General features: G+C 35.1%; 1 protein-coding gene and 1 long non-coding RNA gene across 5 annotated transcripts in view; one reads left to right on the forward strand and one right to left on the reverse strand.

Moving 5' to 3' along the window:
* MIB1 (mindbomb E3 ubiquitin protein ligase 1) overlaps window positions 1–23,780 on the forward strand; it is a 118,443-nt gene that overhangs the window by 51,928 nt on the left and 42,735 nt on the right. Inside the window, exons 11-12 of the mRNA XM_036874225.1 lie at window positions 10,327–10,524; window positions 12,658–12,809. Of these exons, the coding sequence (XP_036730120.1) occupies window positions 10,327–10,524; window positions 12,658–12,809 (350 nt within the window). The remainder of the gene's footprint in view (window positions 1–10,326; window positions 10,525–12,657; window positions 12,810–23,780) is intronic.
* On the reverse strand, window positions 220–22,009 carry LOC118906684. Of its 4 annotated transcripts, XR_005022576.1 has the most exons (5): window positions 21,663–22,009; window positions 21,142–21,262; window positions 20,836–20,883; window positions 19,765–19,992; window positions 220–257 (listed from the first exon to the last, which is right to left on the reverse strand). It is a non-coding gene; the product is annotated as an uncharacterized LOC118906684 (long non-coding RNA). The 4 variants fall into 4 exon arrangements; XR_005022577.1 differs by lacking the exon at window positions 220–257 and having other exon boundaries at window positions 18,693–19,992; window positions 21,714–22,009; XR_005022575.1 differs by lacking the exon at window positions 220–257 and having other exon boundaries at window positions 18,693–19,992.

A 23,780-nucleotide genomic window follows, 5' to 3' on the forward strand; every position in this document is an offset into this window, starting at 1 on the left:
CGTTTCTGTGCGACGGCTTTCTCTAGTTGCGGCAAGTGGGGGCCACTCTTCATCGCAGTGCGCGGGCCTCTCACTATCGTGGCCTCTCTTGTTGCGGAGCACAGGCTCCAGACATGCAGGCTCAGCAGTTGTGGCTCACGGGCCCAGTCGCTCCGCGGCATGTGGAATCTTCCCAGATCAGGGCCCGAACCCGTGTCCCCTGCATTGGCAGGCAGACTCTCAACCACTGCGCCACCAGGGAAGCCCTAGAGTATATTCTAATTAAAGGAGAAATAAATGATTTTTACTATCATTGGAATTTCATTGTATGGCTGGTATGAGGGATGGCTCCCTTTGTTGTAGTTAACTATAACCTCATCACTTAAAGAGTATATTAGAATTACATTTGTTTTAGCCTAATACAAGATTATTTAGGAATAAGCCAAATTCTGTCAAAGTTAAACTAGGCAAAAGGTTGCAATTTTGTCCAAATGACACTCTCATCTGAGGAAGCTATTTAATATGGATTTGAATTTCTGAGGGCTAAATTTGTTGACCAGCCTGTTTTTTACTAATTATAAAATTTTAATGACATATATTTGAAAAGAGAAGTCTTACATTATTTTTGCTTTTTTCCCCCAGTTGTATGTATCTTGAGTTGTTGGACAGCTACTAAAGAGCCATTGGTTTTGTAGGTATAAATAAGTCATCTTTGATGTTGGAATTTTTCTTTTGCCTAGAGCTTGAATTTTAAATCAGTATATTATATGTTTGTAAACTATATGAGACGTTGTGTAGAATAGGGATGCAGCTGTGGGGTGGGGAACAAAGTTAGCACTATTTCTCAAGAGTAGGTTTTTTTTTTTTTTTTCCTTAAATGAACTCAAATACAAAGCAAATTGTTAGTTATTACTGTACACATAAGCTTGGAGTTGGAGTGAAGCTCAGTAGGCTAGGTGTTTGTCAATAATTTATCTTTCACTTTGGAAACCACATCTGTTACTAAAGCTGTAAGGTACAGGTGGACTTCTGCCATACCTCCTCCTTTGGATTTCCATTCTGTGCATTTTATGTTTTAAAAACCATTGTAGGCAGATGTAATTTGTAGAAATAGTGTGAAAAAGGAATATTTACACATCAGGTTAAATTAATAACACAGTGTCCCAATTGGTAGAGGAAAAATTACATTTAAATATTGGATTGAAATATAAATATAATTCATTGCCTAAGAGTAAAACAAAAATTTATCAAAGTTTCATTTTTCTAGAATGTAAGAATTAACATTGTCTGTCATAAACAGCAATATAGTTTGTTTAAAACAGTGATTCTTAACTGGGGCGCATTTTTGTCCCACGGGGGACATTTTGTGGAGACATTTTTGATTGTCACAACTGGTTGCTGGGGAGTATTACCGGCATCTAATGGGTAGAAACTAAGGATGCTACTAAATATCCTGCAGTGTGCAGGACAGCTCTCACAACAAAGAGTTATCTGGTCCAAAATGTCAGTAGTGCTGAGGTTGGGAAATCCTGTTTTAAAAGTTGGAGAAAATAGTTAATTTTACAAATGCACTTAAAATTGTGATTCATCATGCACTAGCTTGTTTGTAAGTTGATTGGTTGCTATTAATTTTTTTATTATGGGAAATTTTAAACATGTATAGAAATAGAATAGTATAATGAATCCTGTGTACCCATTACTCTACTTCATTTATTTTTCCTGGTCAATTTTGTCTTATCTGTACCCTCTTGCCTCCCATTTCCTCCACTGACTTAGTTTGAAGCAGATCCAGATATCATATTATTTAATCTGTAAATATTTTAGTATGTATCCTAGAAGATAAGTACTCTTTTCTAAAAACTTTATTGTACCTTTAACACATGTAGACACGATAATTTAACAATGATTTTTAAAAAAATCTAATTTTATTAAAAGTTTTGAGGTTAGCTGAAGAATAAAGAGAATAATATATTTTGTTGTCTAGTTATCTCATTCTGTATCTGTATTAATTTTTTTCATCTCCATCAGGAAGTGAGCTCAAGATAGTATAGATTACAGGTTGCAAACTATAGCCCGCAGGCCAAGTCCAGCCCTTCATTTGTATTTTTAAGTATTATTGGAACACAACACACCCATTAATTAATTTTATTGTGTATGGCTGCTTTTGTGCTACAGCTGCAGAATTGAGTAGTTGTGTAGTTGTGACAAGAGATCATATAACCTGTAAAACCTAAAATATTTACTTTCTGGCCCTTCACAGAAAAGTTTGCTGGCCCCTAATGTAGATGACTATTACAGGTTTTAGTTGATTTAAGCTGTTATTAAACTAAATTATTTGCTATATATTATACCTTTCAAATATGTGATAAGGTTACATTTTTTCCCTATTTCTTTTTCTTAGGGAAAACTCAGAGAGCTATTTTGGAAAGTTGGTTGTCTCCATGTATGACCTACTGAGTACAGTAGGATTACATTCTGTTTCCTTCTTAATGTGTAGTTAAAGTCACCGAGGACTGTGAGATCTTAGGTATGTTGATATGGGTGAGCTAATGTTTGATCCTCCAGGGACTCAGTTGTTTTTTTTTTTTTTCCCCCTACTGATGAATATAATAGGTAAAGGTGTGGAGGATTTATTTTAATGGAAAGGAAGCCCAGTTTTAAAAAGTGTGTTCTTTACAGTAAGTTTTTCAAATACAGTATAAATATATACTGAAGATATCAGTAAACTTTAGGTGGTTTCACTATTTAAGGTTAATGATGAAACTCTTTTAATGGAGAATATTAATAGTAGGGAACAGTACTCAACATTGTCAGAAAACCCAAGTTTTAATGGTATTGTTGCTGTCTAAAATGATATTGGGCAAAAAGTTTAATTGGTATAAGCTTCAGTTTCCTCATCTATGAAAATAACTGAAAGAGTTGGGGAATAGAGTAAGGGAAATAATTAAGATACCATTTATAATGTAGAACACAATGGGAATTTAAAGTGTCATTATTACCTGTGTTTGACTGTTCTTTTTTTTTAAAATTAATTAATTTGTTTGTTTTATTTTTGGCTGCATTGGGTCTTGGTTGCTGCACGTGGGCTTTCTCTAGTTGCAGCGAGCGGGAGCTACTCTTCGTTGCAGTGCACAGGCTTCTCATTGCAATGGCTTCTGTTGTTGCAGAGCACAGGCTCTAGGCACACGGGCTTCAGGAGTTGTGGCTCGCGGGCTCTAGAGCGCAGGCTCAGTAGTTGTGGCGCATGGGCTTAGTTGCTCCGCAGCATGTGGGATCTTCCCGGACCAGGGCTCGAACCCATGTCCCCTGCATTGGCACGTGGATTCTTAACCACTGTGCCACCAGGGAAGTCCCTGACTGTTCTTATTGAAGATTTCTTTCCAACTAGTGGGATTTAGCACAGTTTCTCAAAAAAAACCCAGATGCTAATTCTGTCTGATTTTGCTTATCTAGTTAATGAAAACAAAACTGTATAAACATTTTATTTAACTGTAATCTGAAAAGGAATGGGCAAGTGGACTTTAAGACTGGTCAGTTTAAGGAAATTCTTTTCTTAAAAACAAGTCAGAACTCAGAATAATAACATCCAGAATGGCTCTAGGAATTGGTATACGTGGTTCCTGGGGATCCATGTTAATTCAGGTTGTGACTAGAGGCTTTCTCACCTCCCTACGTGCCCCCCCTGAAATAGTGGCACTATTAAAAACATGGGATGTCAAGAGAAAAATTTGATTTATAAGACCCAGAAAACAGTCGTTAAGGTGTCTTTTACAGGAAGGCAGACTGCAGTCTAAGATTGCCCAAATAAAAAAGGTCAGGTTTTAAAAGGGGACATATCATAGTTTTATAGTTCTCCCTTATCAGTAAATTTAGTTGTGCAGGTTGGGTCTTAAGAATCGTCATTCGTTGATTCCTGTCTTTTTCCCCCATATTCCTCATTTGGTCTATCACTAAATCCTGTTGGCTCTTTAAAATATATCCAGAGTTTAAACAGTTTTCATCTTTCCTGCTGCCACTGTGCTGGTCTCCTCACACTTCTCTTCTCCCAGATATCTTCATGGCCTTCTCTCTCACTTCTTTCAGGTATTTACTCAAACCTTCCCTGGAAGGGGCCATCCCTTGGCTGTCTTATCTAATCTTTTTTCCCTGCTGTTTTTTCTCCTTGGCACTTTCTACTACCTAACATTTACATTTTATTTACTTATTTCATTTATAATATTCTGTCTCCCCCACTAGAATGTAAACTCCATGAGGGTGAACTTTATCTTGCCCATTGTTGTTCTCCAGTGTCCAAAACAGTACTGAGCTCATAGTAGGCACCTAGTAAATACTCATTGAAGGAATGAATAAATGAATGAATGAACAAACCAGAATACACCATTTCCAGACAATCTAAAGGATCATTTTAATATGATCACAATACCAGCATCTTGATTAACTGAACAAGTTTTAAGGAAAATAAGATGAAGTACGATATTATATTTGAGAATAATAAAATATTGACCTAATAATATAATAGTTCACCTAATTTACTGAAAATATCAGTGAGTTCAGGAAGTATTTAATTTCATTGATGGCAGAAATCATGGGGACTTCCCTGGTGGTGCAGTGGTTAAGAATCTGCCTGCCAATGCAGGGGACATGGGTTCAAGCCCTTGTCTGGGAAGATCCTACATGCCGCAGAGCAACTAAGCTCGTGTGCCACAACTACTCAGCCTGTGCTCTAGAGCCTGCGAGCCACAACTACTGAAGCCTGTGCGCCTAGAGCCTGTGCTCCACAACAAGAGAAGCCACAGCAGTGAGAAGCCCACGCGCTGCAATGAAGAGTAACCCCCGCTCACTGCAGCTAGAGAAAGCCCACGTGCAGCAACAAAGACGCAATGCAGCCAAAAAAAAAAAAAAAATCATGATGGTTACCAAGAGGATTCTGGGATGGTGGTGGAGTAGGAAGTACTAGGAATCCATCTCCCCATCTAGACAACAACTGCACTGGCAGAATCTTTCTGATGTAACTATTTTAGAACTCTGGCTTCTGTTGAAGGCTTGTGACTTCCAAGGGAAGGCTTGGGGGTTAATTGTGGTTAATTTTGGTCAATTTCAGCTCTTAGCTCAGCAGGAACTACACATACCCCACCCTCCAGCCCAGTGACAGGCAGCCCAGGTATGTGTTCTTAGATCAGCTTGCAAGGTGTTCTAATCCTTGATTGCTGCTTCTCATTATGGAGGTGCAGGCACAGAGGTGGGTAGCCATTGTTGCACCCTCCCGTTGTTGCAAGCCCTTCCTCATTGGCTGAAGTTACTTCCAGAGGATTTAAGGGTCTGTGCTCTTTTCTGCTTCCCCTCCTATTTTTCTCTTTTTCTCCTTTTGGGAACCTGGCATTAAAGACTATGACATTCAAAAGCAACTGCATATATGAGGGAAATTAGAAAGGCATTGCACATACCTGAGGAAAGGTGCAGGCTCAGAAAAGACCCAAGGAGACCTTAAGTTTATACTTCAGGCTGTAAGCATGAAGACAGGCTAAAACAGTCAAAACCAAAAACAAACCCTACAGAAGGAGAAGACTCTGATTTCCAGACTTATGGCATTATTAGATTCAAATGTCCAGTTTTCAACAGAAAAATCACAAGGTAAACAGCGAAATAGGAAAGTATGGCCCGTTCAAAGAAAAAAAAATAAACCAACAAGTAAATGTATCTGAGAAAAACCAGATGGCGATCTACTAGACAATGACTCTAAAACAGTTGTCTTAAAGATCCTCAAAGAACTAAATGAAGATGTGTAGAAAGTCAAGAAAATGATGTGTGAACAAAATGGAAATATCAATGAAGACATAGATAACCTAAAAAGAAACTAAAAAATTCCAAAGCTGCAAAGTACAAGAACTTAAATGAAAAATTCATAGGGTATTCAAGAGAGATTTAACCAGGCAGAAGAAAGAACCAGTGAACTGGAAGATAGGACAATGGGAATTATCAAGTCTGAGAAACAGAAAGAAAAAAGACTGAAGAAAAATGAAGAGAGCCTAAGGGCCTGTGGGCATCATCAAGTGGACCACCATACGCATTGTGAGAATCCTAGAAAGAGAAGGCAGAAAGGGAGAAAGGGCAGAGAGGTTATTGATAGAAACTCCCCAGATTTGATGAAAGATACAAACATCCAAAAAGCAGAATGAATTCCAAATAGGATGAACTCAGCCCTACAAATTGAGATACATTATAATCAAACTTTCAAAAGACAAAGAGAGAATCTTGGAAAGCAGCAGAGAGAAGCAACTTGTCACTTATAAGAGATCCTTTTAAGATTTTCAACAGATTTCTCATCAAAAACTTTGGAGGCCAGAAGATAGTGGGGCTGATATCTTCAAAGTGCTAAAAAGGAAAAAAACAAAAAACAAAAAACCCCTGTCAACCAGAATCATATATCTAGCAAAAACTGTACTTCAGAAATGAGAGAGAAATTAAGATATTCCCAGACACAAGCTGAGGGCGTTTGTTGCCACTGGACCTGCCTTGTACGAATCCCAAAAGGGAGTCCTGCAGGTTGAAATGAAAGGATATTAGACAGTAACCCGAAGCCATATGAAGAAATAAAATCTCAGTAAAGGCAAATACAAGGGCAATTATAAAAGAAAGCATTATTTTAGCAACAGTTTTGTAACTCCACATCTATTTTCTACATAATTTAAGAGACTGATGGATTTTTAAAAAACAGTTATTAGCTTATGTTTTGGGGCACACAGTGTATAAAGATGTGATTTTGTGACATCAGTAACTTGAAAGGGGTGGGGATGGAGCTGTAAACAAGTAGAGTTTTTGTATGTTGTTGAAATTAAGCTGGTATAAATTCAAATTAGATTGTTATAACTTTAGGAAGTTAAATGTAATCCCTGTGGTGACCACAAAGAAAACAGTTATAGCATAAAGGAAATGAGAAGGAAATTAAAACATTTCACTACAAAAGATCAACTAAATACAAAAGAGACAGTAATGTAGGAAATGAGGGGGAAAAAAGGCTGTATGGCATATGGAAAACAAATAGCAAAATGATGGAAGTTTTTCCTTCTCAGTAATTACTTTAAATGGATTAAACTCCAAAAGACAGAGATGGCAGAATGGATTAAAAAAAATATTCTAACTGTGCGCAGTCTGTAGGAGACTTATTTTAGATGCAGAGACACGGGTATGTTATTTGTATTTTACCACAATAAAAAAATCATTAAAAAAATGATTGAGAAAAAAAATGCATGATTGTTATTAAGGCATATTAAGGATTCAATTCAACGCCAATTTTGGTTCTTACTAGTAGTAGGTACTATGATATGTCTTGGGAATAAAGATAATTAAGACGCAGTCGTAGCCCCCACGAAGCTCACAGTCAAATAAAAATGACAGACTTGCAAACAAATTATTATTCTGTAGTGTGATAAGTGAGATGACAGAAGAAGAGTTAAATAATTTGCGAGAGTCAAGGGCAAGTTTCATAGGAGAGGAGTTACGTGAGCTGAGTTTTAAAAGAATGTGTATTTTCAAACCAACAAGGTAATGAATAAGAGCATTGAAGTCTGAGAGCAGCACATGAACATATGGGGTGAAGTACGTTGGTAAGTTAGTTTTATATATGAGGGAACATGGCAGCAGATGAGTCTGGAATGGTCCACAGAAGTAGGCTTTAAAAGAGGTTTGTTCTTTATATAGTGGAGTTACATTAAAGAGTTTTAAACATAAATTCTGTGTTTTACAAAGAGAATTCTGTTTTTTGTGTGAAGAATAGATTGGGTAAGAATGCTGGGTGAGCTATGGCAGTAGGTCAAGTGAATGAGAATGAAGGAAGGTCTGAATTAATTAGCTGTAGAATTGGACAAGAGAGATTAGATAGCCGTAGAATTTGGTGTTTGACCTAGGGATTCAGGGAAAGGAAGTAGGTGAGCATGACCTACAGATCCTGATTTTGTTGACTGTACAGTCTGTGGTTTTATCAGCTAAGATAGGGAAGAGTGGAGCAAGAGCAGGTTTTGGAGGTTGAGAGGAAACAGGGGTGCAAGGGGATAGAAAGAACCAAGATCAGTTTAAGATTTAATTTGAGGCCCCTTTACAAATCTTTTTAGGTAATCTTTTGGGAGTGAGCTATTGTGTTGTCCCTCAACATCTCGTTTGTTGGCAGTATCAAAGACAGAATAATGACCTCAATGTTTGAGGTTTTTTGGAATATTTAAGATAAATTCGGAAGAAAGCAACAAAACCTGTAAGTTAAGGTCTTTGTTCAACTGAGATTTTCTAATTTAGAATAAAAATCTGGAAATTAATTGTTGTTTTCTAGTGTGTATATGTATTTTCCAAAATCTTTAAACTTTCCTTATGTATTTCCCTTTGACATATATTTGGGTTTTAAGTTTTTAGGTTTTTTTAAAAAATGTAAACAAATTGTTGATGGAACCTGCATAAAAGTGTTTCGGTAGCAGTTTTCTAACAATCATAAATATATGGTACACTTCATAAATAGTTCCTGTTTTTATTCAGTGAGTGTTAGTGGATTCCCATTTTTAATGGTAGGAGTACCACTAGATAGGCTTAAAAATTATAACAGAAAATAAATCCAGATTGGAGGTTAGGAAGATCTTACATCTAAGATTCTGAAATACTGAAATGTGTTACTAGAGAGGTTAACAATACATACACACAAACATATCTTTTTTTTGTAAGAAGCTTGTTTTTCTGGAATGTTTAAATATAATGCTACTCAGAGGCACAAGAGTTGAATCTTAAATCTTTCCTGTGGTAGTTTGCCAGTTCCTTTATGCTTAGTGTTAAGAGGTAACAAAAACTCCTAACCTTGTTTAGCTGGAATGTTAGTAAGGTAGAAGTCTCCTGAGTCTTGGTTTCCTACCTTTTCAAGAATGGTTGTCAAGTCGTCATGGACTTCTACTTGAGCGGTTTTACTTTTAATATCTGTTTGAGAAAATATGCAAAGACCAAAAACTGTTTTGAATTCAGCATCTGTTTTTTTTTTTTTTTTAAATATTTTATTTATTTATTTATTTATTCATGGCTGTGTTGGGTCTTCGTCTCCGTGCAAGGGCTTTCCCCAGCTGCGGCAAGTGGGGGCCACTCTTCATCGCGGTGCGCGGGCCTCTCACTATCGCGGCCTCTCTTGTTGCGGAGCACAGGCTCCAGACGCGCAGGCTCAGTAATTGTGGCTCACGGGCCCAGTCGCTCCGCGGCATGTGGGATCTTCCCAGACCAGGGCTCGAACCCGTGTCCCCTGCATTGGCAGGCAGACTCTCAACCACTGCGCCACCAGGGAAGCCCCAGCATCTGTTTTGTTTATTTGTTTTAAATATATTTAACCACAGCGGTATTTATCTGTGTTATCTTTGAAAAGTAGTTCAGGTAAGCTCGAGTGCCATGTGGATTTTCAAACCACTTGCAAAAACTAGAGTCCACCAGGGCCTACCATGGGTTGGAGAAAGTCTGAGAGTATGCTTACATCTGGGTGTTAAAATTTGAGATGTGTATGGAATAAAGACAATACCCTTATAATATCCTTCTCCATCTGCATCTAGCAAGGTAATGAGACTCTTTTTGGTATGGACTGTGTATATTATCTTTATGGTGCAGTACAAGCATTTTTTTTTTTTTAAAGCAGTTTCTTGCATTTGAAAAAAATTAAAGCAGTTGGGTCTTTTTCTACTCTCATCTCTTCAGAAATATGCGAGCAGAAGGTGAGGCATTGCTACTGGATTCCTCTGAAATAGTTTTGGAATTTTGGATGTATAGAATTATACTTGTTTATGTTTCATTTTTATCTTTAAATGAAATACTTATTTTTTTTCTGTTCTTAAGTATACAGAAAAGTGTATGCTCACCAGCCAGAGATAACCAGTGTTAACATGTTGATATATTTCTCCCCCTTAAAGCTAGTTGAGATCATACTGTTTGGCATTCATTCTTTTTTTTAAATTACTCAATCGCTAGCGTAATTTTTATGTTATTAAAAAAATCTGTGTAACATTTTTTAAAATGAAAATAACTTCATATAGTTGTGTCGTGATTTAACATTTTCTAATGTTGGCTTACCATCATGGCTGATAAATTAGGGGTACTGAAGAATCAAGCTACTTCTAACTATTGGTCTGGTATATGTGTGCATGATATAATGATCCAGATCATCATTTATCTTTGGAGTTAATCACGATTCAAGGGAATTTCTAGTTATTTTGTTGGCTCCATTCTGTTTTCTGTTTCCTTTTCTCACATTAATCTGGTTCTTGATGAATTATTATAGCTTCGAGTTTTATTTTTCTTTCTAAAATATTCACTGACTCAGATTTAAATGCTGCTGTTTAGGATAAAGATGGAGATAGAGCTGTTCACCATGCAGCTTTTGGAGATGAAGGCGCTGTTATAGAAGTGCTGCACCGAGGCAGCGCTGATCTGAATGCACGAAACAAGCGCCGGCAGACACCACTTCATATTGCTGTCAATAAAGGTCACCTTCAAGTGGTGAAGACTTTATTGGACTTTGGCTGTCATCCCAGTCTTCAGGTAAAACCTTTAAAGAAATATATTCTGCAGGTATTGCTAGGATTCTTTTAAATGGAAGTACTAAATGGTTTTGTGGTAAGCATTCTTTTGTTTTCAGTTCTTTTTTGTATGATCAATCATACTAAATGATACTGAAGGTATAGAATGTCATAAAATTGGCAGTTATTCCTTCTTAGAAAAGCCTTTTTTAAGAAAGTGTCAGTAAATCGATTTTGTTTGGGGGAGTTGGGGATGGGGACTTGTGAAAATATCAGCTCTGAGTTGATTTGATTTAACTTTATTGATCATGACAGTGAGCTTCAGCATTTCATTATAGTTACTTCAGAGGTATCAAAAGTATTTTAATTGTAGCTTAATTTATCTTAGAGTCTGGGTCTAGTCATTAATCCAGTCTTGGAAGATTTTCTGATTTGGAAAATATATATAGGGTTTTAAGATTGATTGGTAGTAGAACCTAAGGAAGAGTCACCTAAGAAATGATTCTTCCCATCTATAGTTTTGGCAACCAGGTGAATTAAATTGGATAGATCTCAGAGAAGTAATGAAGAAGAAGAACCAGAGTAAGGGGACTGAGGGTTTGAGAAGAACTGAAAGAATCAGAGATTTTGTTTAGCTAGATGGTTACTATGGACTGATATTTCTGAGGTACATCCATTTTGGAACTGATGGAGTAGGGAACCGACAGCTTCTGATGGCTGGATTGGAGGATGGGGGGAGGAATTGAGGGGAGTTAATCTGTTGAAGGAGTGGAAATTTATACCTGCTAACTTTTTTTGTCTGAGATGGGAGGCAAAGTCATCTGTTGAGAGTGAGTGGGGAGTGGTAGGTGTAGAAAGGGTGATTGAGAAGAATGATGAAGGTTTGGAATAGCTACTGTGGGGAACAGAAGGTAGGATAGATGAGGACCTGTAGAAGCTTATGCCAGCCATGTTAAGAGCCCGTCTCAAGTTGGAGACTGTGAATTTTTAGTGCCACCAGATAGGCGGATAGAAGTTGGATTGTTGGATTGAACTTGTGTTGGGAATTTTTTAATGTGTGTGGATGAATATATACCCGAGATTGGCAAACTTTTTATGTAATGGGCTGGATGATATTTTAGGCTTTCATATGATTTCTATCACAACTATCCAACACTGCCATTGTAGCCTGAAAGCTGCTGTAGATAATACATAAATGGATGTTTGTGGCTATGTTCCAGTAAAACTATTACAAAAATAGGTGGAAGACTGGATTTGGCATCCGTGGTATATGCCGTAGGATAGGCTATATATGGCTTTACTGAGAATAGTATTTATGACTATGATATGAAAAAGGTCTAAATTACCCATTTATCCAGATGACTGATAGTGAATAACAACTTATTGCTAAATCATTGATTAATGAAAAAAGTACCTTGAGAAAAGGGTAGACTGAGACTGTCAGATTTTCTTTTTCATTTGTCTTCACTTTGAGTTAACTAGCCACTTTCCTGCCCTTTGAAAACATTTAGATTAATGATTCTCAACTGTGACTGCACAACATAATCATCTGGGGAGCTCTGAAAAACTGTTGATGCCTGGCTTTCACCCCCAGAGATTCTGGCTTAGTTGGTCTGAAGAACAGCCTGGGTATTAGGATTTTTTAAGAACTCCCCACAGATTCTAAAGTGCAGCCAAGGTTGATAACCACTGACTTTAAATTCATTACTATGGGACTCCCAAGACTGGTGCAGGTTTGGTGTGGAATTTTAGAGTATAACAATTAATGGTGGGAATGTGGTATAGCAGGCCATTGTAAGCTAACGAATTGGGGTGGGGGGCAGCTTTTCCACCTCATTAAATTTTGTTATTTGCTAAATTATATTTGAGGGTACTTCTTTGATTTTATTTTTTATTTTCTTTGGAAAGCTACAGCATGCTTATTGTCTTTTACATCTAGATTGAGTAGGAATTTCTTTACTATAATGAGGCTAATATTTCTTGCCTGCATTTTAAAATTTAACACACAGCGTGTTTTGTTAACGGGTTGTTGGATATGGCTTCTGCTTTTGTTTCTTTGTTCAGTAGTTCATTATAAGTATTAACATTACATATAATGATTAATTGAAAAAGAACTAATGAAAGTCTCTTTAAACTTAAAAAAAAAAAAAAAAAGGATTCTGAAGGTGATACCCCTCTTCATGATGCAATAAGTAAGAAACGTGATGATATCCTGGCGGTTCTTCTGGAAGCTGGAGCAGATGTTACCATTACAAATAATAATGGATTTAATGCTCTACACCATGCTGCGCTAAGAGGAAATCCCAGGTAAAGATGTCACGTTTTACTATTTTATATGCAATTTAAAAATATTTTCCTGATGCTGGTTCTCTTTTTCTGATACTTATGAGGAAATAATTTTGGTTTACTTTAATGTTTTAAGGTCTGTGGAAATTATGAACTTCATTAAATAGATTAGTTTTATATTTTTTTTTTTTGGTTAAACTAATACAAGTATTATGAAATGACTATTTAAATATATATTAAATATGGATATAAAGTATCAGGAATACTTGCTTATATTCTAAAGATTTAATTAAAATGCATTCCATTTGGAGATTTATGTTTCTTCAAGATCATTCTCAGGTGTCCTCTAGCCCCATGTTATTTATTTGCATGGTAATTATTTTTTTAAACTTGTGGCTAAATAACTATTAAGTTACCTAATTTCTTATTAATAATATAATTACCTATAAACTTCTAGTATAGAGGTCCTCCAATCATTGTTATAGTAATAGGTGGTCTACTGAAAAAAGTGCTTGCTGGTTAAAGTTCGAGAAAGACTTTCGGGAAGTCATAGAATTCATAAAGGATCTGCAAAGTCTCACAGAAAAGGAAAATGGTTATTAGCTTTGCTTAACCTAGAACTTTCTATGAATGAATTTTTTGGAACAACTTTACCTTGAGAAGCATTTTAGAAAATGCTACATTAGATGTCTTCTGTTTATAGTTGAATCAAGCCCATGTATATTGACTGAGGGAGATGTTTACTTAGAAGTTTATTTTCATAATTTAATCTACCCTAAATTTTAAAAAATTGAGGTATAATTGACATATAACATATTAGTATCAGGTGTTACAAAATAATGATTTGATATTTGTATATATTGTGAAGTGATCGCCACGGTAAGTCTAGTTAACATCCATCACCACGCATAGTTCCAAATTTTTTTTTCTTGTGGTGACAACTTTTAAGAACTATTCTCTTAGCAGCTTTCAAATATACAATGCAGTATTATTAACTATAAACACCATGAATTCTTATTCTTTGGTTCCATATTGCATTTTTACATCATGTTTCCTTTTACTTTTTTTTGCTCTTTTTTAGCTTCTTAGGATCACCACTAGAGGGTGAGCACAGAGAACAAAAGGATTTTATTGTGATTGGTTGTTGGTAGCTGTAACAATCGGTGTATAATCTAGGATGAAATAAATGACAATGTTTTAGGTTATATCTTGATTTGCTTTTTCATATTACAAATATTTGAACACTTCATACGTTGGCACTGTAAAGGAGACACAGTAGTATTATATGTTCCCTGCCTTTCAAATAAAAGATGATAATGATAGCATTTACCACATGCCTGGCCTCTACTAAGTAGTGTACATGCATTATCTCATTCAATCCTTTGAACAGCTTTTTGAAGCAGGTGTTAATATCCTCATTTTATAGATGAAGCATATGAGGCTTATAAAGAGATGAATTTAGTTATTCAAGATCATGCAGCTGACTAGTGGAACAGTTGGAACTTGAGCAAGGTCTGTTTGACTTTAGAATCACTGATCTTAGCCACTTTATATTATTTTCTCTGTATTACGGTCTGTATGTGAGGCAAGACTGGAACACGTGGACAGTGAATGATTTAACTAAGAATGTATTAATATATCATGCTCACTTCTTGTGCTTCATGAGCCTGTCTTTCTAACTTTATCTCCTACTAATTAAAATCCCTCTGCCCACCTTGCCCTTCAGCTACATTATACTACTCTCTCTCCCTAAAATTGTCTGCTCTCTTCCTTCATTTATTAAGCATTTTCTTTCATTAAGATGCCCTTATCCCTTCTTTTTCTTAACCATCTCTCTTCCAGAGCTCCTGTATATCATCACTGAAGTTATTTTCTGTTTGCCCTATACTTCCTTGTTCTGTGTTTTTGTTTTCTTGCACTTATAATCTGCTTTGTGCTGTTCCTTAGTATGTGCATTTTTATGTTTCTTTCTGATAAAATTGTGGGCACAAATATTTATCTGTGTATCTCCTGTAATGCCTTGACTATACTGGGGACTCAATACATGTTAGTCTTAATTTGACAGTCAGGACAGTGTTAGATATCACAGGAGTATATGATCAATTAAAACATAAATTCTGTAGAGAAACGGTCAAGAGTTGAAACAGCAATTATTTCAAATTAGGATGGTCAAAAAGAGATTTTATTGAGGGAATTTAATTTAGGTTATAATATTTTTAAGTTATAAAGTTTAAGATAGACTGAAAATTAAAGTGTTTAGGAAGTAACTTTTAAATATTTTGAATTGTTTAACTTTATTGAGAATAGGCATAGTATATTTAATATAATGTTAAGCCTATACAAGGAGGAAAAAAATACTACTTCTGTTTCTTTAATTCTTGAGAATTCCTCTGGAAATTTATAACAGTGACTCCTCCAACCAGATAATTGGTGTCAGGTGACATAAAAAAAGAAAAAAAAAAACTTTCATTCTACAACAAAGTGGTGCTTTAGTTAAAGGTACACAACTTCTTTATTCCTATTTCCTTAAGACATTTTATGCAGTTTTGACTGTACATTGCCCAATAAAGTGTGATTTTAATTGGACACGAAAGAATATCAGAAGATAACACAAGTTATATATTGGTTGTAATTGTAACTTGGGTTGTTTTGAGTTCTTTTTTTTCTACATCAAGTTTCGTATTCTTAAAATTGGCTTTTCTTTCCTGGTACTGACCAGTGAGGTTGTAAGACAGAAGAAACCATTTTAACTCAGAATTAGAAAAAGTCTTCTCATTTTACAACTGAGGAAACATGTTTGGAGAGGTGAAATGTCTACATAAGTAAAAAGGTAGCAATACTTATTAGTTTTTTGTTTCTTTTTTGAGGATTAAAGTCTTTTGGTTCAGGGTCAGAAGAATTAGATACTTTCTGTTTAAGTCTGTCTGTAAGATGCTCTGCAGTGTCGTCATCTCCTTTTCCACCTTACCTATCAAGGTTCTATTAAATAGCAGTAGAATTAACTGGTAATCATATGGAAGGTAGTGACTCAACATTGCTGGAGTTTTATTTTATATAATGTTACATTTTTCTTTAATTTAAAAATGTGCATGCCCACACTGTGACATTCCTGTATGGTTTCAGGTGACCTTCCCAGATATTTTCTTCCTTTGAAGGAAGTTTTTGTTTTTTTAAAATTGTGTGGCATAGTCTACATTTCAATACCATTTCTTTTCTGAAGGATAAGAAATTTAATACCAAGAGACCATAAATTAATAAAATAATTTTATTTGAAAGCCTTATGTCATCCACACATTTTTCATAAAGCTGTTTATAAACATTATTTACCATTATGGCTCTTCCAAGTAGAATTAACAGTAACAAATTATTTGATTTAAACCACAATCTGAGTAATTTAAATAAGTTGAAATTAGTTGATGTGATTGATATTGATAAATGAAAACGCTGGCTGTCCTGTAGTAATCAATGCATAGCTACAGCTGGTTGAAGGGGACCAAATCCATTGAAGAGGCGATTTGGTTCCATTTTACCAGCTCTAGCAAAGCATTGCAGTGCCGCTAGTTTGGGACCCAGAACAGTTAAAATGTTTTTTATTTGAAAAATTATGGTTATGGTCCTTACACAATTCTCATATCAGTATTTCAGCCATTGAATGTAAAACTTTATGTTTTGAAGGCACTTTTCCTACTATTCCCTTCTCTAATCATGCAGAAATCTTCACCCTTTAACACGTCGTTAGTGCATTAAGGAGTTATCAATGTACGCCTTTATTTTTAACACTTTTGCTTAATTCTTAAATACAGACAGTGACCTGTTTCAAAACCCACACCATTTAAAAGAGCAAATAGATCTTGATGTGTATCAGAGTAATGTTATCTATTTATCCTTGGGCAGTAAACCAAATAAGTAAGTGAAATAGGTTAGGGAAGAGCACTGCTAGTCATACTTTTCTACTGCCGCTGCTTTTTTTAGTATTATACTTAAGGACTAACAGCAAGTTGCTGACGGGGTGGAGGAATGAGTAGCCTTAAGAAAGTACCTCTGGGCTTTGGTTTATAAATAGATGACACGTGTATTCGGTGTATTGCTTAGACTTGTGTTGAAAGGAACTGCCATGCATGATAGCTTATTTTTCTTTCTTTTTGCTTATGTAGTGTTACTAATCATAGGTTAATAATTTAACCCTTTTAAAGGTCTAGTTCCTTGACCGAATTCTCTGTCATTTTGGGTACAGATTGCCTAGTTACTTCTCATTATCAGCTTAATAATACATTAACTTGTGGTTAGTAAGAATCATGAATTTGAGTATTAAAACTACTATTAAAACTCAGTAGAACAAATTTTTGTTATAAGGGGATTTCAGTATTGGGAAGGGATGTCTTCTGAAAATACTTGCCTTGAAATAAAAGTTTGAGCAGTTATAGTTTGCCTATAAGTGCTGTCAGTGAAATATAAAGAAATAGTTATCTGTTTTGAACCAAACTGGGAGGCCAACACTAATTCAGGTAATATTCAAACAATTCTCATATTAAGTATATTCTGCATCTGTTGGTTGATGAGTGTCATGCTGCTGGTGAAATTAATGTGACTACAATTATTTCCATCATTCTAATAGAAATGAAACAGGTGTTAAATTGCGTGGACTTCAGTGCTGATGATAGCAATAAAACTGGCTTCTATTTTTACTAGTTATATGGGAGCCGTTTAGCAGATCCAGTTGCTCAAGTGTGCTTTTGGATGGCAGTTCAGTTTCATATACTGGCCATATCGGGGCAAGGAGAGGCCATGGAAAAAAAATAGTACAGCATTTGATAATGTCAGCATCTGTTATCCCTGTCAGCGAGACAGTTGAAATGTTTGAGTTACGCCAGTGTCAGCAGATGCCCAGAGTTTAATATGTACTCAGTTAAAAATGAACAGCTGATCTAAGTGATAGATGTGACATTTTAGAGTGATTGAAAATACTCTTAGATATGTTAAGTTGAACTTGTAAGCACTAGAATCAGTGTGTAATTTTACTTTTTCAAATGAATAACAGATGCTGTCATTTTATTTTCTAGGGATTATATACTCTTAATATTGTAGCAACGAGATTCTTAGTTGCTGGGATGTTTTAAAATAATTATTAAAAACATATATACCTATAGAATGATGAATATAATTGTTTATTATAAAACATGGATGCAGTAATACCCTTTGAGTAGTTTTATAGAGGAACCTCTACTTTTGAGGTATATATTGTCAGTTTTTGGTATTTAGGGCATGTACAGTTAAACTTAACAAATGGAATATGCAGCTTTGCCATTCTCTTTGTAGATGATCAGAAAGAAGGGCTATTCTTGAATGAGTTAAGCTTTGAACTGATTTTTTCTTTGAAAATGTGGAATTTTAAAATTATGAACTTTTTGTAACTTCCAATAAATACTCAATAATTTATATGCTACCATATCTATTAGTCATTCTCTCATTCTTTATAATCTGCCGATAAAATGAAAATCATCTTTTGACAATTATCTAGTTGTCTTATTAAACAGAAAATTGGATAACCTTATAGCCATTTCTATTCAACTGTGACACAAAAAATTTAGACATGTAATACATGTCTGAATACTCTAGTCAAAATAAAACTTTTAGTAAGAAATGATTAGAATATATGAATATTAATATTAGTATTTCTTTTTTCAAAGTCTATTATAGTAGCTTAAAGTAGGTACTAATAAATTGTTGCTAAGAGCTATATCATTTATAATTTATTAGTATATAAATATATATTGTACAAAATAAATTTTATATAAAATACAAAAAAGTATTTTAATATATCTAACATACTATAAATAGTAGGTCTATCATATTTATAAAAAATTGAATTATAATTGCATAGTACTAATAAAAGATGGTTATTCTTTCTGTATAAATTGGTTTCTTGACTATAGTGTTTTCATTTTATGTGCCCTCTTTGGAGAAAGCAAATTCAAGGATAATATAGATAATAAATTAATTTATTTTAAATATTTGGCAGTCTGTGACCAATGTGCCCTGTTGACTTACAGCTATTTCCCAGAATTTTGTCATTTTTCATGAATACATCTTATGTCTTGATTCATTCTAAGTACTTACACAGCATTGAAAGTGGAGACTGGATTAGGGAGAAGGACAAGGACCATTTTTTTTCTTTGAGAGCAGAATTTTACTTGAAAGATAGCCTTTTAAAATCATAACTATGTCTATAGCTTTCAGAAAGAAAACCTAAAACAGCAAAACTTGCTTCAGAAATTCCTCTAATATTATTAAATTATAAATTTATCAAAATATGAAGAAGAGCTGTTGAAAGGCAAATGAAGTTGGCTTTTGTTAAATCAGTCAACACTACTAATATGATACATTTAAATTAATGTCAAATTGTGGAGACAGAAAATAGGTCATGTGTATCCCTCATTGTTTTGTACTAGTAATACTCTATTCTCTTTTGTATTCAACTTTAATCATGTGAATACTTAATTTAAAAAATGTAAAATGTAGTATGCTTAACTTAAAAGATTTAAAAGGAATTTCATGATAATTTTAAATCCACTTCAGTAAAACTTTTTTTCTTCACAAAATATAAATCTTAGCAACATTTAGTTTCCATCTGTAAGTAGTAGGTACATTTTTCTGGTGTTAGTATTGCCAAAGGTCATCTCTTTGATATTAGGTTAATTTACCATATGAAGGTCATTCACATAGCTGCATTCTAGTTCCCTCTTGGCGGTTTATTGCCTACCAAAAATACATACTTCTTTACATTCCATAGCATTGTATGTTCATATGGGTACATAAAGAAGTATGTACTCTGAGTAGGTATTACTAAGTTGTTAGCTGTAAAAACACGAAATGTTTTATTTTCGCATTTGTTAGTAAAACATTCAGCTTACTGATGGAGAGAAATGGTAGATCATTTGCAGAGACTATCAAAGACTAAACTTTATAACAGATTTACCTGAGGCATGGCATTAGTGCCATTCATGGTTCCTTGTTCTTGGTGGACATACACTTTTAAACTTTGACCAGTTATCTGTTGAACTTTGTCCTGGTTTGGTTCTGCAAGAGATCCATAGTATCAGTGGGGATTTACAGAGTGTATTTCAGATATTGGTAAGATCAGCCTAGTGTTTCTTCATAGTCTTCAGAGCAAATTTCTTCTTATTTTGCAGTTTGCTTCTAGATCCTACAAGTAGACAATAATTAATTTGGTGCAAATTCTTTTTACAAACTAAATGTCTTATTAAAAACTTAACAGCCAATTAGTACTTCTTCTGATATTAACTCTAAAGTTGAAAAGACAAGGAGAAAAACCAGATCTTTTTAGAGTGTGAATGAACTGAATTTTTAAAGATGATGATTTTTTTGGTTAGTTTTTTTAAGGTCATAGATAAGAACTCATGATCATTTGAAAACTTCTTTGTTGTTCCTTTTTATTAGTTACTTACCTGAATTTTGCACTTTGGTGCTCCTTTTGGGTTAAATATAAATTTAGATAGATGAATTAATATCTAATTTTGGTGAGTTGAGTTGTTTTGATTCTTTGTTTTTTTGTTTTTAATATAAAGGATAAGTACCAGAACAGTACTGTCCAAAGTCTCACTTAAAAACAGCTGAAAGGTATTAGCCTATGAGCAGTTGAGTTTTAGCTTGATCATTTAGCATGAAAAGAAATTATAGTTGGTGAGTTGCCTTTTATTATTGTGGTATTAAAAGGTTAATTTAAAAGAAAACCATGAGAAATTTTCCTGTCTGAGAAAGGACGGGAAGAAAAGACACAGAAAGTAGAATTTCTGCAGCCTGTGATAAAAAGCTAGTGCAGCTTATAGAGAGCAAATCAGAATGTAGCAACAGATAGCCCAGTAGTACAGCAGTTTCAGCAATGCAGAGTTAGAATTTCACCATGCACATTCTGATTTATTTTTGTGCCCAACTATTAGAGTTGGCAATAAAAAGTATTTTGTGATCTACCAAGTATCTTGGTTGACTAAACCTTGAAATAGTTAATAGTTTTTAGGCGATAGTATACTTTGGAAGCAGGATGTGATTTACTAGGGATGCAAAACCACCATTTAATCTGAAACAATAAAAACGAACTCTTTAATAATGTAAATGACAGGAATGGATTTGTACAAGTTTGAGATCGAGTTACCTGTCATGATATTTAACAGCGTTCCTTTTTATACTACATAAGCTCTCTACTTGAACTGTGAAACTAGGCTGTGCCCAGATAGAATTTAATCTAACAATAAAAACATGTATCGAGTCGGTAATAGGTAAGCATGCAGAAAGTCATAAGCATCCTTAAAAGTACAGGCCTGTGGTGCTGTGTTACCTGTAAGCTTAGTGTCATGCAGCGTTAGCAGCAGGAAGAGAGATAAAGACCTAGAGAGTCACATCAGCAGCAGCCATCTCATCTTGATTGTTTCTTCACTCTGTTTGCTGAATTAGCGCTTCTTTTCATGAGCCGGGTGAAGTAAGGGGGAAGAAACAGTGAACACAGAACCTCACCTTTTAAGATAAATTTGAAAAACAAATGAACAAACAAAAATAAGTCAGCCATCTTTTCCCTCTCCCTTCCCTTATGCTTAAGGGAAAAGAAAAAAAACTACAGTAAAATTGAATCAGCGTTGGCCATTTGATTTGGAATGTCATATTACTAGTATTGCAGTTATAAGCACCTTGTATCTGCTGGACAGAAAGTTAAGCAACGGAGGAAGGTTGCTACAACGGCCAAGAAAATGAACCTCACTTATTTCTCAGATGGAATGCTTCAGAATTGGGGAAAAAGTTGCAGAGGAGGTTAATTTTATAATCTAAAAAAGACATAAAAACCCAACAAAAATCAAAACACACCTTGCTCCCCCCCAAGTAACTGTAGACATTCACCCTGTTTTCTTTGCGCACCAGAATGCATTGGGGTCTTCTGACTTCTCAGGAAATGTTCTGCATCTTTCTTGCTGTGAGATTTTTTTTGTTTGTTTTAGTTTCCAGGATTAAATGGTAGATCTGTATTGAAGCTACCTTGTCATATCCAGAGGTCAAGTCTGCAAGCAAGGTCAGGACTTCCACATGGTCACTACAAAGGTTAACTTATATTCTTCCCTCAGTGGCCACAGGCTGAACTGTTACAGCTTTATAGGCAGCTAAGCATTTGAAACATGCACTCCCAGGCAAACAGGCTCTCTTGTGCCTCTCTCTTCCCTGACCATATTTAGTCAACCATAGCAAAAAATAGTCTCTCAGCTGTCGATTGTCGATCCAGAAGCTGAGGAAGCCTCTATCTTGCTTTCTGCCTATTGATTGTTCATCCTGCGGTCCAAACACTGCCTTGCCATTTGTCCTCCTTTTTTTTTTTTTCCAAAGCACTGCCAAATAAAGCGGTCTCTCATGTTTCCACTTACACATCCCAGATTTTCACTGAGCTTGCGCTGAGACTAGGAAAGCCTGATGCGGCTGTCACTAAACTTAGATGCACTGCAGAGAAAAAAAGAAAGAGGAAAAATATTACCCTGGCGAGTAGCAAGACAATCTTTAGACAGATATGGAACAAGTAAAATCCCTCTGCTGCCAAAATATGTTTCATGACCTGATTTTTTTATTGGTAAAAAATCAGGATAATGATATTTTATACAGCTAAAGGCCAGAAGGGATTTTGTAGTGTTACCTTTTAGAGCTAGTTGTTGCTATACATTCTTTTTAAATTTAATAAATAATATTTGAATGGCAAATTTGTAAAAATGGTAAATAGAACCTATATATTGAGGGTGGAGAGAGATCACTAAGGAAGAAAGGAGTAATGTGTAAATGAAATCTTGGAAATGCTACTTAAAACTTTAAATTCATTGTCAATTTGAGTAAATTTTTTTGTAGTACTTAGGTGAGAAACAGTGTCTGGAATGCTTTTGAGTAATTGTGTACTTTTATATTGAAACTATATATACTTATATAACTATTAAAATGCATTAATTAAATTTTATTTTATGCTCAAATGTGAGGTGGTTTTTTCCTCCCTTCTACATTGCCATTCCACTTTTATTTTCTGAAATTGCATGTAGGCATGATCATTTCACACTTTACTGCAGACTTAAATAGTCATTAACCTATATGTAACTTTGCCACATAGTGTATGTTGCAGAGGAAAAATACTTTTGCTATAAATTTAATAGCATATTTACCATAAATTTTAATATTGAAGTTTATTTTTTAGCCAAGGAGAAAAAAATATAACATCAAATTCCACAAACCTATGGAGATACAATTTAAGATCTTACAAGCCTAAGAATGCCCAAGAGAAACCAACTATACTTTGTTCTTAATTCAAGTATAGTCTCTTAAGTATTGATTCAGTTAAGAATCAAGAAAAACAGTTATCAGTTTTCTGAGCTTATTCTCCTAGAAGGGAAATTTGTCCTTGACATTCTTTTTGTCTTTAACATTTAATAACATAGCAGTTTAATTTTTTTGGATGGCTATTTTAAAACAGTGACATAAAGAATGCTTCTATAGATATTTGGCAGTTTTAAAGAGTCAGCTTTTCTAGATATTGAAATAATTTTAAAGAGACAGCTAGCTGTTTTCTTTTTATGTATTTATTTTTGGCTGTGTTGGGTCTTCGTTTCTGTGCGAGGGCTTTCTCTAGTGGCGGCGAGCAGGGGCCACTCCTCATGGCGGTGCGCGGGCCTCTCACTATCGCGGCCTTTCTTGTTGCAGAGCACAGGCTCCAGACGCGCAGGCTCAGTAGTTGTGGCTCACGGGCCCAGTTGCTCCGCGGCATGTGGGATCTTCCCAGACCAGGGCTCGAACCCGTTTCCCCTGCGTTGGCAGGCAGATTCTCAACCACTGCGCCACCAGGGAAGCCCTGAAATAATTTTAGACACATTGTGATAAGATGACACATCTCAGAGTGTTAAGATAGGTTAATTTTCAGGTTTCTAAATTACCCCATCTTTGCTGACCATTTTGTAGCAGTAA

Source organism: Balaenoptera musculus, chromosome 14 (assembly GCF_009873245.2).
Source record: "Balaenoptera musculus isolate JJ_BM4_2016_0621 chromosome 14, mBalMus1.pri.v3, whole genome shotgun sequence".
Taxonomy (NCBI): Eukaryota; Metazoa; Chordata; class Mammalia; order Artiodactyla; family Balaenopteridae; genus Balaenoptera; species Balaenoptera musculus.